Source organism: Kogia breviceps, chromosome 2 (genome assembly GCF_026419965.1).
Source record: "Kogia breviceps isolate mKogBre1 chromosome 2, mKogBre1 haplotype 1, whole genome shotgun sequence".
Lineage (NCBI taxonomy): Eukaryota > Metazoa > Chordata > Mammalia > Artiodactyla > Physeteridae > Kogia > Kogia breviceps.
Window position 1 is genome coordinate 9820083 of NC_081311.1, and position 18939 is coordinate 9839021.

Sequence of the window (18939 nt, forward strand, 5' to 3'; positions counted from 1 at the left end):
TAAGCACATGAAAAGAAACTTAACATCATTAACTTTGACCCAGTGCAAATCAAAGTCACAATAACATGCCACGTCATACCCACTAGGATGGCTACAGTAGGAAAAGCAGATAAGAACAGGTGTTGATGAGGATGTGAAGAAATTGGAACTTTCATACACTGCGGGTAGGAATGTAAAATGGTTCAGCCACTTTGGAAAATGTCTGGTGTCCTTCGGTAGGTTCAACACAGAGTTACCATAGGACCCAGCAATTTCACTTCTAGCTATATATCCAAGAGAAATGAAAACACACAGAAACTTGTACACGAATGTCCATAACAGCATTATTTATAGTAGTTTAAGAGTACATAACCCATATGTCCATCAACTGCTTAATGGAAAAATAAAAATTGATATAGTAGTTCACCCTTAACCCTCAGGGGCTATGTTCCAAGACCTCCAGTGGATGCCTGAAACCATGGATATACTGAACCCTGTATATACTATGTTTTCTCCTATATACATACCTATGATAAAGTTTAATTTACAAATTAGGCACAGTAAGAGAATATCCGAATTGCCAGCATCACTACCCTTGCACTTGGAGCCATTATTAAGTAAAGTAAGAGTTGCTTGAACACAAGCACTGTGATACTATGACAGTTGACTTGATAACCAAGATGGCTCCCAAATGACTGACGGGTGGGATACACTGGACAGGGGACGATCCGAGGGACGGGGTGGGGCGGTGCGAGATTTCATCACACTACGCAAAAGAGCACACACTTTAAAACTTACGAATTATTTTTGGAATTTCCCATTTAATATTTTCGGACTGTGGTTAACCACGGTAATTGAAACCGCGGAAAGCAAAACTGCGGGTAAGACGGGGGAACTACTGTGTATCCCTACAATAGTATATGACTTGGCAGTAAAAAGGAGTGGAGTGCTGATGCCTGCTGTGACGTGGGTGAGCCTCGAAAACATTGTGCTAAGTAAGTCAGTCACAGAAGATCACATCTTGTCTGATTCTGTAGAGTGATTGGTATTGCTTAGGGCGAAGGAAGTTGGGGACGGTGGGGAGTGACCGCTAATAGGTGTGGGGTTTCTTTCGGGGTTGCTGAAAACGCTCTAAAATTGATCGTTGTGATGGTTACACACCTCTGTGACTACACTAAAAAACATAGATTCGTACACTCTAAATGGGTGAATTGTATGGTGTGAGAATTGTTGCTGTGAAGCTGTTGCATATTCTTTCACAAATAAGCTAAGTTCAGATTTGTTTTCTTAGTTTTCATTTTTACCAAAAAGACATTCTGAGTGAAATGACTAGCCCACAGTATTCCTTACAGAATATGGAAATGTGTAATTCTCCCTGAGGGATTCCCAAATCGACTTTGGAGTCTCCCACCAAATGGGCTGGAAGACTTCACTGATTGAGCTCGGTTAATTTCTGTCATAACTGCTGTGTATTCCCTTGCCTTGCCCTTTGCTGTCCCATACTAAAAAGCTTCCTCTCAATTCTCTCCACCTCCCCATACACTCCCCCATGGCAATTAAAACATTTGTTAATACCTCTTGTTACTTTACAGTGTTCTAAATCATGTTTGGCTTTGAACTTGCCAGAGTTGTTTGGTTTCATAGTTGGGTTCCATCATGTGTTTATTTGTTCATATTTTCAAATTCCATTATATCCACGTTTTGCCCAATGATATTTAGCTTCATTAATGTTACCGAGTCTACCATTTATACAGCTATCTTTATGAGAAACTATGTAACAAGTATGTAACTTGTTTTTATGTTTATGTTTTCATGTTCTTGCAATGCTGTAACAATAAATAATGAAGTTAAGAAAACAGACTGTTTGATCAGTTTCTGGAAAGCCTAGAAGTTATAAAGTCTCTTTAAGAATAACGAATGCGTTCAGTCCCTGTAAGAAGGAGAGGTAAAGCTTTGATCTCTAGATTTTTTCCTTTGAAAGCATCTGTGATGTACAGCTCACCTCCTGTGAATAAAAAGCTGGGGGAAATCAAGCAGTTGCTGCCCACCAGAGTTTTCCTTGAAGATTAAAACATCACAGAGTTGACAGCATATTTGTATCATTAGTGATCAAATGCTCATCTCAGAAAAGGGTTTGCAGGATTGCCTTTGGTTTTTATTTTATGAAATTAAATTGTGATACGTTAGAGAAAGGAAAGATGGAAGTTCTTGTTGGCAGACATTTTTAAGACATCTCAAAATGAGCTGGCAGTTTCCCTTATATGAGATGACAAGTGGCCTTTAATCTCAAAATGGCTTTATTTTTCTAGTATCTTCAAGATCCCCTCAAGAAGAGGCCTATTGTGCTGTATCGGTTTAGCTATGTAGCTTTTTGGTCTACAAACGCTGATAACATGTATCAGGCAGGCAACACACATGATTACAGGAGGGTTATGTGGGGATATTTGCTTTTCTTTTTAACTTTAGTAAATAAATCAACTAATTTTCAGTGTTTTAAGTGTCTGGTAGAATTTTTCTTGTTTAGGTTTTAAATTTAAATTTTAATACTAATTATATAGATTGTACTAAGAATGAGAATCTGCCTTCATTGCAGATGAAACTAGTGGTTATAAAACTGCAGACTGCTAATCCCAGAAAACACAATTGTAGTTTGTATAATGATAGTCAGTGGTTTCTGAAGTTAATACAATACCCATTGAAAGGGTAATTGATTTGATTTTTTTAGATTGATACTTTGGCACCTTTGGGTAGGCAGAATTCTAAGTTTACTTTCCAAATTTGAGCTGCAATTTAAGTGTTTTTAAGTAGGGAAAAATATGCTTGATTGCTGCTTTTTATCTCTATGATGTTTCAGTGCCTTTTTTTTTTACAGTCAGAGTGTGATAATGGGAAAATTTAAGAATTGGGGGCAATTAAGAAAACTAATTTGTATTTCAGTAAATGTATTACAAGTTTCAATTAAGTCTCAGAATTTCTGGTGAAATGGGTGATAGAATGTCAGGAACACAGCATTTGGAATATTAAACAAACAACAGCAGTAACAGTAACTGCAATGCCATGAACTTCCGAAATATTTGAGCACTGAGACCAAATATATTTACATCTCCAATGACTTGGATATATTAACATCGAAGGGAATGAGGAGAGGATTCTACAATTCATTATTACCACTTTTTGTGGTAATTACACGTGGTGTTAAAAAATCAACAGCTGGTTGATATCTACTTTTTGAGTATATTAAGCATTTGACTACTTTAATCCAGAACAAAGGCCTCAAAAGTATTTGGAGTAAAAAGAACTATTGAACTTGATTGATTTCTTTGCTATAAGGTTCTCTAAAAATGCTGTAAGTTAATTTAGAAGTTTTATGAACTTAATTAGATACATAAGTTAAACAGTAGATTCAGCAGCATCACAAGTCAGTGTGTGTTTCAGTGGTTGAATCTTAAAGCTTTTCCTGTAATCTTAATAAATAGAAATGAAATCTATTTTTTGACAAATGAAACAATACAAAATTTCCTACTCTCTAAGAGGAGTGCACTCTAAAATAGTTGATGTAAATTATACATAATGGTGGGTTTTTCCTAATCTTCTGTTTTCATTTTTATATGTCATACTAGAAAAGAATAAAAATTAGAGGGTGGCATTTCATTCTAGATAAAATAAGATAATGGCATATCAAATCTTAAGTTTTTATTTGTTAGAGTGTTCCATTCATTTGAATTTTAAAGGATGTCTGTCCTAAAATATTTTAGGATAAAGGTTTAAACTGAAACGTCATTCTGTGTAGTTAAATATAAACATGCTTTAAAATGCCATTTTAAAAAGTGAGGGTTTTAGATTTCGCGAGTTTTGTGCAATTTTGCCACTGTCCTTGCTTTTCTCCTTTGCTCTTCTTACTGATCTTTACTAGTTTTCTATTTGTATTAGTTTCTAAGCATAATTGAATCTAACCTTTTCCTACTGGTAGCATGTATAGCCAGGTGATGGAGATTTCTGTGTTGCAATCCATGTGCTTTAAACTGTCTGAAACTGGCAGCAGGAACCAGGTCCCCCCTGCCTTAGCTTTGCTTGTCATTTACCCTGGTAAGGGAGGTGGTAACCTAGTAAATGTTAAATATTTAGTTGTTTTAAAGTATGTGGATTTTCTGCTTCAGTTGGATAAAGTAATTTGTGAGAAACAACACATATTTTGAGGTCCAACCAGGTACACCATAGCCACTTCAAGTATTTACAACAGAGAACATGTAATTCATGGAATTGGTGATATCGGGCAGTGGTGTTGCTGAGAGCCAGAAGCACAGAGATGTGACCCCCGGAGAGTAGCAACCGCAGGAAACCACTGCCACCCCTGGGCTGAAGAGAAGAGGGGCTCAGGGTCCGGGGAGGGCAACCAATAGAAGCTGGGTAGTTGTAGGCAAAGGGAACAGTTAGAGATAAGTACTGTTAACAGGTTAATGTATGTCTGTCCAGGTCTTTTTCTATGCGTATACTAGGCTTTTAACACTGAACCTATTTTTTTTAATAGCTGTATAACATTTTACTGTATGGATATACCTTAACATGTTTATTAACCAGTTCTCCATTCATGGACATTTATGTTGCTTCCAGTTTTTTAGTATTACAGAGAGTATTGCTGTGAATATCCTTACACATATATATAGACGCTGGGTGTGTGTGTTTTTCTAGGACGGTGGTTCTCAATCCGCCTGTGAGGCTTAAGAAAATACTGAGGCTCAGGTTCCTTTGAGACAAGTTTTTAAATCAGGATCCTCTGGGAATAGGATCCAGGCTTTGGTATTTTTTTAAAAACTCTTCAGATGATTCTCATATTTAGTCAGCTGTGGGATGATTCTGAGAGCTGGTCTCGCTGAGTCAATGATTTTTAAAAAAGAAAAACATTTTAGTAGATGCCGTTGACGTTGTTTTCTGTATTAGTTGGGATTAAGAGCAACTGCCAATAATAGAAACCTGAAATAATTTGTCTTAAGGTAGTTTTTTTTCTGTTTTATGTAGAATTCTAGACAGAGGCAGTCCAGGGCTGGAATGGCCGTTTTGTTGCACAGAGTTCTCAGGTACCCAGGTTCCTTCTAGCTTCTGTTTTTGCTGAACCCAGAGAAAGCTGCAAGACAGAGGTTAGAGCTCCTACTGTGATAGTCATGCTCTAAGCAGCAGAAGGAAGGAAGGGCTGAAAAATGAAGGAGGCAAAGACCCTGGGCCAGCTGTCCTACAAAACCCTTTACTTGTATCCTGTTGGCCAGAACTTGGGTCACAGGACCACACCCGACTGCAGGGAAGGCTGGGAAACAGTATATGCCCTGCTAAAAACCGGGAGTTCTTCTATGTGGAAGAAGAGGAGAACCGACAGTGGCCACATCTCCGTGGAAGCTGCAAGATCCGCCCTGCTGCCTGAACAGCACGAGTGCCCACCACCCCAACCCGGCCAGTTCAAGTCAGCCAAACTGCTGAGTCGGCAGCAAGCCTCACTGCGGGGATGGACACTTCACACAGTGTATGTTGGCTCTGGGCGAGGCAAAATAAATTTAAATCAGACTCAGGAAAGATGCTGGAGAGCTGTAAACTTTATCGTGTAGGAGAAAATAATAAGGACATTGGAGGCCATTTGAAAAATTGCATACAATCCCTTGTCCCTCCCTGATGTTTCAGCTCTCTGTCTTCAAGCAAGGCATTTGTTATTTATTAACATAATACTCAAGTTAGTCTTAATACCACACACCCTCATTGGAACATACCGCTCAGAGAAGACATCTTAATACATAATACATAATTTTTATACTTCAGTTAAACATTCTTAATTTAGGAAATGAAAAGTGGTTTGATAGGTGCTGTTTTTAATCCGTATTTTTTGTTACTGCAGTGGATGAAGGTCGCAGTAAGGAACCTGACCGCCTGCAGGTGTTTTACAAGAAGGCCATAATGCCTTACGGTGTGTATAAGAAGCAACAGAGAGACCCGAGCGAGGAGGCCGTCGTGCTGCAGTATGCAAGCCTGGTGGGCCAGACGTGCTCCGAGCGGATGCTGCTCTTCAGAAACTGAATCAGCTCGTTCGCCTCTCTGCCCGGGCACCCCGTTCCCAGCGCTGCGCTGCCGACGCGTGCCACAGTGCAAGTTCATTCCCCGGGGCAAACTCTGTAACCATCCGCAGACTAGACTTTTTCGTTTTGATGGCTATATATAGCTTTTCTAAAATATTTTGTGGCAATGTATTTGTGAGAATCTCATGGTTAATATAAAGATTTTTGACATATGTTATGACCGAGACTCATAATTGGGGTTTATCATTTCGGAAGTCTGTTTTATGAGCAAGAGACGGTAAACTTCTCTTGCTGATCTTAAAACAGACTGTTTCCTCAGAGCCATTTAAAACATTCGTTTATGCTGAAAGACCTTAGGTGTGGGGAAGAAGTGGGAATTCTGTGTGGTCACTTAGAGAATGTCTTTCTCAAGGCAACAAAACTGAGCTGTTACGCAGTGTTCAATATTACATTACTGCCGAGTGTTATATTATGTAGTTTAATAGAAAACTTGAAAAAAAGGAAATAGTACAAACTTCCAAAAAGGGGTGTGTGTTGTGTGTTGTGTTAACATCGGACGTCTCTTTACCCAGGGCAGCGCAATTCGTGTCTGCGGTCTTGGCACAGTTACTTTTCCTAGAATAATTATTACTCGAGCTCCCTTTTACTCTCGAAAATACCCCAGTTTGGACAGTAAAATATGTGATTACCGTAGCTCTATATCATATTGTCGAAACTGGGATACTTTGCGTTATTTCTCAAAATCTAAGAAGTGCAGTTTTTTTTTTAGAAGGTTGTTGGCTCCTGCCTTGACCTAAACCCCATCAAAGGTAAATATAGACTAATTTTTATTTCCTTAGAACTCAGGACACTTGTTTTTGGTTATTGATTAAAAGTTAGTTTCTGTCTGACTACTTTTATAGCTGTGCTACGCATCTCATTTAAGTGAAGTAGGAATCATCTTGACCTCTGTTCCAGGGCAGGAGGCGAAACCACCCGGTTCTTGCCCTTTGATTTGGGGGCCAGAGAGGAGACACCACACTTACTAGTCTGCAGCAGAGGCGGGTCCTTCTTTCCCTCTCCCTTCTCTTAGTTGGTCCTTCACTCATTCAGCAGATGTCCCTTGTCCCCCACCTTCAAGGTGGCAGGCGCTGTGCCAGGAGGTGGGAGGGGGGCAGGCGGGCCGAGCTGTGCTGGAGGTGGGGAGGCACAGAGGAGGCTTACTTCCCGGTGCTCTTTCTCGGCTGTGACCGCCACCTGCTGCCACCTGCTTGGCCACTGAGTCCCTTTCGTTTCTCATTTTGCCCATTTTTTCATTTTCTGTTGATTGAGCTTTTAAAGAACCGTGTTATAAAACTTAGTGGCTTGAATCCCACGACCGATATTTAAACTTTTCTCTTAAATTCACTGAGTTTAGATAAAACACTAGAAAATAATTTCAGGTAGCTAGAATAAAAGGAAGGATCATAAAACAATGGTTTTAAAAATCAGATGTCTAGAAGTTCAACATCCAAATAAGTTGTATTTATTCATTCAGAGAGAGAGAGAGTATGTGTATGGGTGTAGCACCTGCCATGAGCAGGTACTTAGCTAACTGGGGATAGAGTAGTGATGGCATGGATTTTGCATTCTCTGGAATTTTGTCCTTCAAAATAGTCTCCCGAGAGCATTTGATAGACTCTTATTTAGAACTGCCTTCAGAATCTGTGGAACATATAAAAAAATATTTCCCTCTAAAGTGAAGATAGCTTAATTTTTTAATGGTTTATGAAAAGGATACTTTAAGCAGCTAAACATTAAGAGAAGCATAAGTAAGAAAGGAAGAATGAGCTGAAATCCTACGGAGTTGAAAGAAATTTCAAAATAGGACTTCAGAAGCGTTGTGAGTAATCTCAGTATTATTAAAATAAGTAGGGTAGGTCCATACCTGGTACCCTTGGCACTGGAATGTCCAGGTTGATGTCATCAGGTGCGTTACACCAACTTTCGTCTTGGTGTGTAGAATGGAATTCATTAAGATCACAACTCAAGTATCAGATGAAGAGAAAGCTTGAATCTTACTTCTTACCGCAACTCTGGTGTTTTCCTGCAGAGTTCAGTTTAGGATTCCTTCAGAGGAAAAGGATTAAGCCCCCTGTCTGGAGCCGCCGTGCTCTCCCTGTGCGTGGCGTTCTAGGTTGGCTCCATTGACTCTCCAGAGAGAGGTGGGCACGAAGACCCTTCTACTCGGTGGCTGTTTTCGTGTGTTGTTTTTCTGAGAGTAGACAGTGTGTTGATCCTAGTGAACAAAGTGTCTTCAAAAGACAGTTATTTGTTCTGTTGAGCCCTGCTGAGCGAATGTTGGTAGTGGGCTAGAAAAGGACAGTCAAGGAAAGTGACTTGGCTCGGTCAGGTGGCAAGCAGTCTAGCTGAGAAATCTGATTTTTACATGAGTGGCTTTCATCTAAAGAAGGGTGCATGAGAGCCTTTCGGAGATAGTTTGTATCTATCTTTTCAAGGCTGGAAGCTTTGCGTTTGTAGCCTTAGTGCTATAGCGCCTTTCTGATTTCAGACAAATTTATACCTGCCTCCCTGTCTTGGGAGCAAAGCTGTAATAGAGATTCCCCATGCTGTCATCTTTATTTAAATTATTTCAGTTCTGTGAGATTTTTGTTATCTTATTTTTTTTTAAATGTAATCTGAGCACTTTCTTTATATTCTGGAAGATAGAGGCTATTACCAGATGAATATATTATTCATTTGATTAAAATTATTTAGATAAGAATTTATTACTGTTTATGTGTGCTTTCAGATAGCTTATTCTAATTTGTATCCATTTTGCAAAATATCAGTTGTGTATGAGTTCTTATGTTTTGGAATTTATTACGTAAATGAATCTTTTCAGATTTCTGGACAGTATATGGTTTCATTTGGTAAGCTTTATATTATTTCAGTGGAATACAGATGAGAAAGATGATGACCAGCTACTTAAGATGGATCTACTGTTGCTCACTTTAAAGCAGGAAATGAAGTGGAAACAACTGGGAAATGTTTGAATGAGGCTAGTTACTCAAATGTGGATTATCTTCCAAAAGAAAACCAGTGACTGTAAGACAAAACACGTTTGATTTTTGCATGTGGTATTTTTTGCTCTTGTATATGCTTTTTGAACAGTTCATTTGATAAAGCTTGAATGGAAAAAATAAAACTCCCTGTCTGCAGCGGCTATTGGTGGTCATTACTTAAAGGCCGACGTGTCCATCTTTCGAATTCTTGGCACATTTCACCTGCAGTGAGTATGCAGGAAGCCGAGGTCGCCACTGGCTACGTGAATGACGGTGTTTAATTTGCAGTCGTTGGAATCCCAGATCACTTAAGTTACCTACATCAAAGCACGATGGATTCCTTCCTCAGGAATAAATAAAAGTAAAGTATTACCTTTGGGTAAAGGAATGTCTATTCCCTAATTTTTCACAACATAAATTAGGGAATAGACATTCTTTTTACCCAGAGGGACTCGAAATAATATTTGAGTGGCAAACTCAAGTATAAATTTCTCTTTAAAAGTTTAGTTTTCAGAGAAATTTTCATAAATACCTCACAAAGCAAAGTGTGCTTTCATCCTTCGCAAGAGTCCACAGCATATTTCTAGAATACATTTTAAAGTGTTTTGTCTTTTTACAGTTAAGGGGATCCTGGTGGGTTTATGATAAAATGAATCCCGTTTCCCAAGTGACTTGAATATTACTTATAAATCCCACTGATATTTTTTCCAGAATGGAAATAGCTTTATTATTTTTCTTACTTGAAATGGATATAGTGTTCACCAGAAGACATCTAGACAGTATAGAAAAGTATACCAGAGAAAATAAAAATCACTTACAATCCTATCACTAACTATTACTACTGTCATTCACATTTTGGTGTATGTCCTTTCAAACTTTTTTCTACTTACATTTCTGTATATGTTTTATTTTGAAATAAATGTAAAATTATGCCATGTATGTTGTTTCATAATTTTTTCATCTATTTATTTTTTTGAACATCTTAATTGATTGTGAAAATGAAAATAGATTGGAAGAATAATCATTTAAATGGCTGTATAATATTCCACTGTGTCTATACTCTTTTGAGACAGGAGGTTTAAGACTTGAGTCCCATCTTATGGATGACAGGAGTTGTAATTGATCAGCATTAGTTGTTTCCCTCAGTTCTTTGTAACACTTGTTGGCAACGTTGTTCTTATTCCTCATTGCCTGATTCCCTTTGCCTTTCACTGGACAATAGGAATTTTCTCCTTACTTGAAGTTTCAGAAAATGTGTGGCTTTTAAAACTCAGTGCCCCTCCTCTCATTGTCCCTCAACTAAATATTTTCTGGGAGACCTACACTATTGTCTTTACAGTTTGCACACCTCTAAAATTTCCAGTTAGAAAATGTCTTATTTAAAAGCTTAAAGTTATTTAAAACCATTTAAGGTTCTGATTCATTGATTCTTTGTAGAACAGAGGTCTTTAAAATGCATACCTGGAAAGGGTGGATAACCATACCACTATTTTTAATTTAGCTCAGTTTTTTACGTTTAAAAGTATGTTGGCTGTTTAAGATTTAATTCTAAGTAAAACTGCACTTTTCATATCCAGTTAGTGTCAAGTTGGTGTCTTCTAGTCCTATCCAGAAAATATTTTCCAATTAACTGTTGCAATTAGACCAAAAATTAAAGTTGCTGAATATGTTTTGCACGCCAAACTTTTATTCTTTTAGACCTCCAAAGTAGCTTGCGGATTTGTATAGCTTGGTTTCCTCGTCACATATCTTCACGTGCAATATAAAGAAGCAATTCCAAATAGAAGTGCTGGTTTTTTTAAAAAACAAAACAAAACAAAACACCCCTAGCATAGCACATCTTAATGTTACGTGGCACTTGTGATTTTTAATAGTTAATTACCTGTTAATATCGCACTCAAAAGTAAATGTTTCAGCCACCTTGGTGGCAGAGAAAGATATCCCTCACTTGCCTGGCAGGTATAAAGCAGACCGTTAGCAACGACCACAAATGTCTTCGATTCTTTCATCGTTAGAATTTTATTGAAGTCAGTATGCAGAAAGTGGTTTTAAAACATTTATTTATCATTTATACGTTGGCTAGAGCGATTATACCAGAATGGTATAAATATTGTACTCCCAACTTGCATGACTCAACTCTGTGATTTTGGATCACACTTTCCCCTGAACCTTAATTTTTCATGCTTTTGTCAGTCTCTGCCAGGGTCTTAAAATCATTTAACATAGGCCTTTTTTTTTTTTTTTAAATTAGCATTAAATGAGAACTCATGAATACTTCATGAAGTCCAATTCATCACTTTGTTAATTCAGAATTCAGTGAGTCTGAATAGCATCTCTCAACTAATGGAGCTTTTTGATCATGAAACAAGAAGAACAAACAGCATTTTAGGTTTGTGGATTCCGTGCTTAAGGCTCTTGGCTCTGTTGTATGTGGACGGTTGTATGCATTTTTCCAGCTCATTTTAAAATATTGAGAGATGGCCAGATTGTAATTTGGACGCTAACCATTACTGATGTTATTTTATTGACCTTTAAAGCAAAGATTGTATGTGTGTACGTGTGTGTGTGTGTGTATGTATATATTTATGTACGTATATTGGGTCGGCCAAAAAGTTCGGGGTTTTCCGTAATACATACACACACGTACAGTGAGAGAGAGTGTACTTAATTAAAAAGCATGTGCTGGTGATAGTATGATTTATTCTCAGTTTTCATTCAAAGGGTCAATTTGATTGGATATATAAGACTGTTGTAGGGACTTCCCTGGTGGTCTGGTGGTTAACACTTCGCCTTCCAATTCAGGGGGTGTGGGTTCGAGCCCTGGTCAGGGAGCTAAAATCCCACATGCCTCGGGGCCAAAAAAACAAAACATAAAACAGAAGCAATATTGTAACAGATTCAATAAAGACTTTAAAAATGGTCCACAGCAAAAAAATCTTTAAAAAAAAAAAGACTTGTAGAAGTCATACAAACTGATAAAGCTGCTCTGTCCAGTAAGAGCCTGTAGCCACATGTGTCTGTTAATTAAAATTAAAATTTAGTCCCTCAGCCTCACTAGCCACATTTCAAATGCCCAGCTGCCACATGTGGCCCCAGCTGTCGTGTTATTTTCCTGGGGCTTCTGTAACAGGTTACCACAACCTGGATGTCTTAAAACAACAAGAATTTATTTTCACGCAGTTTTGTAAGCTCAAGTCCCAAATCAAGGTTTGGCAGGACCGTGCCCCCTCTGATGGATCCAGGGAGAATCTTCCCTTGCCCCTTCCAGCAATGCTGGGTGTTTTTGGCTGGCAGCTGCGTCCCAGTTTCTGGTTTGGTGTTCGCGTGGGCATCTTCCCTCTGTGCATGTTTCTCTGTGTCTTTTCATCTTTTAGGACTCAGTCATATTGGATTTAGGGCCCACCCTAACCCAGTATGACCCCATCTTAATACATCTGCAAAGACCCTAACTCCAAATAAGGTCACGTTCACAGGCACTGCGGTTAGGACTTGAACATATCTTTTGGGTGGGAGGACACAATTCAACGCAGAGGAGCTGCCGTGTGGGACAGTGCAGATACAGACCCCTTCGTCACTGTAGCAAGTTCTGTTGGACAGTGAGTGCTGCAGTAGGGCGATGTTTAAAACTATGTCAGGATTTGATAATTTTTCAAGGTTTCTATATGGCAAAACACCATGGAACTACTACAGCAGAACGTTTGGGGGAACTTATTTTGACACCTTCTGGTTTCTCTTAATTTCCATTGTGCAATCTATTCCATCTTTGATTTACATTCATCTATGCATATGTATGAATTTGTGGTTTCTCATTACCCTGGGGCAGTGTCAGTTTCCTGAGTTACCTGCCATGTCATGATTTAAACTATGTACAGAGAGTGTTTCTTTAAGAACAATTTGAATGGAAGATTAATTTAGAAATACACAGGATTCCTGCTAGTTTATTATTTCCATTTTTATGTTGCTTCTTTCTCATTGTTCCAGTTACATGTTAATTTTGATAAAATAGAAGAAGTTTATAAATTTGTCAAAGTCTGAATCTATAGCAAGAAAAGGATCTAAATGCATCCCCCAAAAGCAGTCTACCAAAAAATTATGCAGTGACTAACTTTGCAAAAGGCAAGTGGGAAAAACAAATGCTCATCACATCATCTCTCTTATACTGTTTAATCTACAGCTGGTGGTTACCTCACGTGCGTAAGTGGACTCAGAAGACCGATTAGATTGATTTACAGCTCTGCTTTTTAAAGATTTTTTTAATTCCTTTATTATTATATATATTTAAAAAAAATTTTTTTAAACATCTTTATTTGAGTATAACTGTTTTACAATAGTGTGTTAGTTTCTCCTTTACAACAAAGTGAATCAGCTGTACGTATACATATGTTCCCATATCTCTTCCCTCTTGCGTCACCCTCCCTATCCCACCCCTCTAGGTGGTCACAAAGCACAGAGGTGAACTCCCTGTGCTATGCGGCAGCTTCCCACTAGCTATCTAATTTACATTTGGTAGTGTGTATATGTCCCTGCCACTCTCTCACTTTGTCACAGCTTACCCTTCCCCCTCCCCATATCCTCAAGTCCATGCTCTTGTAGGTCTGTGTTTTATTCCCGTCCTACCACTAATCTCTTCATGACATTTTTTTTCTTAGATTCCATATATACGTGTTAGCATACGGTATTTGTTTTTCTCCTTCTGACTTACTTCACTCTGTAGGACAGACTCCAGGTCTATCCACCTCATTACAAATAACTCAGTTTCATTTCTTTTTATGGCTGAGTAATATTCCATTGTATATATGTGCCACATCTTCTTTATCCATTCATCTGTTGATGGACACTTAGGTTGCTTCCATGTCCTGGCTATCGTAAATAGAGCTGCCATGAACATTTTGGTACATGACTCTTTTTGAATTATGGTTTTCTCATGGTATATGCCCAGTAGTGGGATTGTGGGGTCGTATGGTAGTTCTATTTGTAGTTTTTTAAGGAACCTCCATACTGTTCTCCATAGTGGCTGTATCAGTTTACATTCCCACCAGCAGTGCAAGAGGGTTCCCTTTTCTCCACACCCTCTCCAGCATTGATTGTTTCTATAGTTTTTGATGATGGCCAATCTGACCGGTGTGAGATGATACCTCATTGTAGTTTTGATTTGCATTTCTCTAATGATGAATGATGTTGAGCACCCTTTCATGTGTTTGTTGGCAATCTGTATATCTTCTTTGGAGAAATGTCTATTTAGTTCTTCTGCCCATTTTTGAATTAGGTTGTTTGTTTTTTTGTTATTGAGCTGCATGAGTTGCTTATAAATTTTGGAGATTAATCCTCTGTCAGTTGCTTCATTTGCAACTATTTTCTCCCATTCTGGGGGTTGTCTTTTCGTCTTGTTTATGGTATCCTTTGCTGTGCAAAAGCTTTTATGTTTCATTAGGTCCTAATTGTTTATTTTTGTTTTTATTTCCATTTCTCTAGGAGATGGGTCAAAAAGGATCTTGCTGTGATTTGTATCATAGAGTGTTCTGCCTATGTTTTCCTCTAAGAGTTTGATAGTGTCTGGCCTTACATTTAGGTCTTTAACCCATTTTGAGTTTATTTTTGTGTGTGGTGTTAGGGAGTGTTCTAATTTCATACTTTTACAGGTAGCTGTCCAGTTTTCCCAGCACCACTTATTGAAGAGGCTGTCTTTTCTCCACTGTATATCCTTCCCTCCTTTATCAAAGATAAGGTGACCATATGTGTGTGGGTTTATCTCTGGGCTTTCCATCCTGTTCCATTGATCTATATTTCTGTTTTTGTGCCAGTACCATACTGTCTTGATTACTGTAGCCTTGTAGTATAGTCTGAAGTCAGGGAGCCTGATTCCTCCAGCTCCATTTTTCGTTCTCAAGATTGCTTTGGCTATTCAGGGTCTTTTGTGTTTCCATACAAATTGTGAAATTTTTTGTTCTAGTTCTGTAAAAAATGCCACTGGTAATTTGATAGGGATTGCATTGAATCTGTAGATTGCTTTGTATAGTAGAGTCATTTTCACAATGTTGATTCTTCCAATCCAAGAACATGGTATATTTCTCCACCTATTTGTATCATCCTTAATTTCTTTCATCAGTGTCTTAGTTTTCTGCATACAAGTCTTTTGTCTCCTTATGTAGGTTTATTCCTAAATATTTTATTCTTTTTGTTGCAATGGTAAATGGGAGTGTTTTCTTAATTTCACTCTCAGATTTTTCATCATTAGTGTATAAGAATGCCAGAGATTTCTGTGCATTAATTTTGTGTCCTGCTACTTTACCAAATTCATTGATTAGCTCTAGTAGTTTTCTGGTAGCATCCTTAGGATTCTCTATGTATAGTATCATGTCATCTGCAAACAGTGACACCTTTACTTCTTCTTTTCCTATTTGGATTCCTTTTCTTTCTTTTTTTTCTCTGATTGCTATGGCTAGAACTTCCAAAACTATGTTGAATAAGAGTGGTGAGAGTGGGCAACCTTGTCTTGTTCCTGATCTTAGTGGAAATGGTTTCAGTTTTTCACCATTGAGGACCATGTTGGCTGTGGGTTTGTCATATATGGCCTTTATTATGTTGAGAAAAGTTCCCTCTGTGCCTACTTTCTGCAGGGTTTTTATCATAAATGGGTGTTGCATTTTGTCAAAAGCTTTCTCTGCATCTATTGAGATGATCATATGGTTTTTCTCCTTCAGTTTGTTGATACGGTGTATCATGTTGATTGATTTGCATATATTGAAGAATCCTTGCATTCCTGGAATAAACCCCACTTGATCATGGTGTATGATCCTTTTAATGTGCTGTTGGGGGCTTCCCTGGTGGCGCAGTGGTTGAGAGTCCGCCTGCCGATGCAGGGGACACAGGTTCGTACCCCAGTCCGGGAAGGTCCCACATGCCGCAGAGCAGTTAGGCCCGTGAGCCATGGCAGCTGAGCCTGCACGTCCAGAGCCTGTGCTCCGCAGTGGGAGAGGCCATGACAGTGAGAGGCCTGCGTACCGCCAAAAAAAAAAAAAAAAAAAAAAAAAAAGTGCTGTTGGATTCTGTTAGCTAGTATTTTGTTGAGGATTTTTGCATCTATGTTCATCAGTGATACTGGCCTGTTGTTTTCTTTCTTTGTGACGTCTTTGTTTGGTTTTGGTATCAGGGTGATGGTGGCCTCATAGAATGAGTTTGGGAGTGTTCCTCTCTCTGCTATCTTTTGGAAGAGTTTGAGAAGGATAGGTGTTAGCTCTTCTCTAAATGGTTGATAGAATTCACCTGTGAAGCCATCTGGTCCTGGGCTTTTGTTTGTTGGAAGATTTTTAATCACAGTTTCAATTTCAATGCTTGTGATTGGTCTGTTCATATTTTCTATTTCTTCCTGGTTCAGTCTCGGCAGGTTGTGCATTTCTAAGAATTTGTCCATTTCTTCCACGTTGTCCATTTTTTTGGCATACAGTTGCTTGTAGTAATCTCTAATAATCTTTCGTATTTCTGCAGTGTCCATTGAAACTTCTCCTTTTTCATTTCTAATTCTATTGATTTCAGTCTTCTCCCTTTTTTTCCTGATAAGTCTGGCTAATGGTTTATCAATTTTATTTATCTTCTCAAAGAACCAGCTTTTAGTTTTATTGATCTTTGCTATTGTTTCCTTCATTTCTTTTTCATTTATTTCTGATCTGATCTTTATGCTTTCTTTCGTTCTGCTAAATTTGGGGGGGTTTTTTGTTCTTCTTTCTCTAATTGCTCTAGGTGCAAAGTTAGGTTGTTTATTCGAGATGTTTCCTGTTTCTTCAGATAGGATTGTATTGCTATAAACTTCCCTCTTAGAACTGCTTTTGCTGTATCCCATAGGTTTTGGGTCGTCGTGTCTCCATTGTCATTTGTTTCTAAGTATTTTTTGATTTCCTCTTTGGTTTCTTCAGTGATCACTTCGTTATTAAATAGTGTATTGTTTAACCTCCATGTGTTTGTATTTTTTTACAGATCTTTTCCTGTAATTGATATCTAGTCTCATAGTGTTGTGGTCAGAAAAGATACTTGATACGATTTCAGTTTTCTTAAATTTGCCAAGGCTTGATCTGTGACCCAAGATATGATCTATCCTGGAGAATGGTCCATGACCACTTGAGAAAAATGTGTATTCTGTTGTTTTTGGATGGAATGTCCTATAAATATCAATTAAGTCCATCTTGTGTAATGTATCATTTAAAACTTGTGTTTCCTTATTTATTTTCATTTTGGATGATCTGTCCATTGGTGAAAGTGGGGTGTTAAAGTACCCTACTATGATTGTGTTACTGTCAATTTCCCCTTTTATGGCTGTTAGTATTTGCCTTATGTATTGAGGTGCTCCTATGTTGGGTGCATAAATATTTACAATTGTTATATCTTCTTCATGGATTGATCCCTTGATCATTATGTAGTGTCCTTCCTTGTCCCTTGTAATAGTCTTTATTTTAAAGTCTGTTTTGTCTGATATGAGAATTGTTACTCCAGCTCTCTTCTGATTTACATTTGTATGGAATATGTTTTTCCATCCCCTCACTTTCAGTCTGTATGTGTCCCTAGGTCTGAAGTGGGTCTCTTGTCAACAGTATATATATGGGTCTTGTTTTTGTATCCATTCAGCCAGTCTGTGTCTTTTGATGGGAACATTTAATCCATTTACATTTAAGGTAATTATCGATATGTATGTTCCCATTACCATTTACTTAATTGTTTCGGGTTTGTTCTTGTAGGTCTTTTCCTTCTCCTGTGTTTCTTGCCTAGAGAAGTTCCTTTAGCATTTGTTGTAAAGCTGGTTTGGTGGTGCTGAACTCTTGCAGCTTTTCCTTGTCTGTAAAAGTTTTAATTTCTCCATCAAATCTGAATGAGATCCTTGCTGGGTAGAGTAATCTGGGTTGTAGGTTTTTGTCCTTCATCACTTAAATATGTCCTGCCACTCCCTTCTGGCTTGCAGCGTTTCTGCTGAAAGATCAGCTGTTAACCTTATTGGGATTCCCTGTGTGTTATTTGTTGTTTTTCCCTTGTTGCTTTTAATATGTTTCTTTGTATTTAATTTTTGATAGTTTGATTAATATGTGTCTTGGCTTGTTTCTCGTTGGATTTATCCTGTATGGGATTCTCTGTGCTTCCTGGACTTGATTAACTATTTCCTTTCCCATATTAGGGAAGTTTTCATCTATAATCTCTTCAAAAATTTTCTGAGTCCCTTTCTTTTTCTCTTCTTCTTCTGGGACCCCTATAATTCGAATGTTGGTGCATTTATTGTTGTCCCAGAGGTCTCTGAGACTGTCCTCAGTTCTTTTCATTCTTTTTTCTTTATTCTGCTCTTCAGTAGTTATTTCCACTATTTTATCTTCCAGGTCACTTATCCGTTCTTCTGCCTCAGTTATTCTGCTACTGATCCCATCTAGAGTATTTTTTATTTCATTTATTGTGTTGTTCATCGTTGCCTGCTTCCTCTTTAGTTCTTTTAGGTCATTGTTAAATGTTTCTTGCATTTTCTCTATTCTGTTTCCAAGATTTTGTATCATCTTTACTATTATTATTCTGAATTCTTTTTCAGGTAGACTGCCTATTTCCTCTTCATTTGTTAGGTCTGGTGGGTTTTTAACCTTGCTCCTTCATCTGCTGTGTGTTTTTCTGTCTTTCATTTTGCTTATCTTACTGTGTTTGGGGTCTCCTTTTTGCAGGCTGCAGGTTCGTAGTTCCCATTGTTTTTGGTGTCCCCAGTGGCTAAGGTTTGTTCAGTGGGTTGAGTATGTTTCCTGGTTGAGGGGACTAATGCCTGTGTTCTGGTGGATGAGGCTGGATCTTGTCTTTCTGGTGGGCAGGTCCACGTCTGGTGGTGTGCTTGGGGATGTTGGTAGCCTTATTATGATTTTAGGCAA

General features: G+C 38.2%; 1 protein-coding gene across 29 annotated transcripts in view; it reads left to right on the plus strand.

Moving 5' to 3' along the window:
* The window catches only part of ATE1 (arginyltransferase 1), a 162740-nt gene extending 153521 nt beyond the window's left edge, over window positions 1-9219 (plus strand). For 23 of the 29 annotated variants that reach the window (XM_067024484.1, XM_067024479.1, XM_067024504.1 and 20 more), the window contains one exon: window positions 5858-9219. In XM_067024484.1, coding sequence (XP_066880585.1) covers window positions 5858-6036 — 179 coding nt within the window. In that variant the 3' untranslated portion in view covers window positions 6037-9219. Of the gene's footprint in view, window positions 1-4995; window positions 5492-5857 lie in introns of all 29 variants that reach the window. The other 6 variants (XR_010838795.1, XR_010838797.1, XR_010838794.1 and 3 more) reach the window with 2 other exon arrangements.
* The last annotated feature ends 9720 nt before the right edge of the window (window positions 9220-18939 follow it).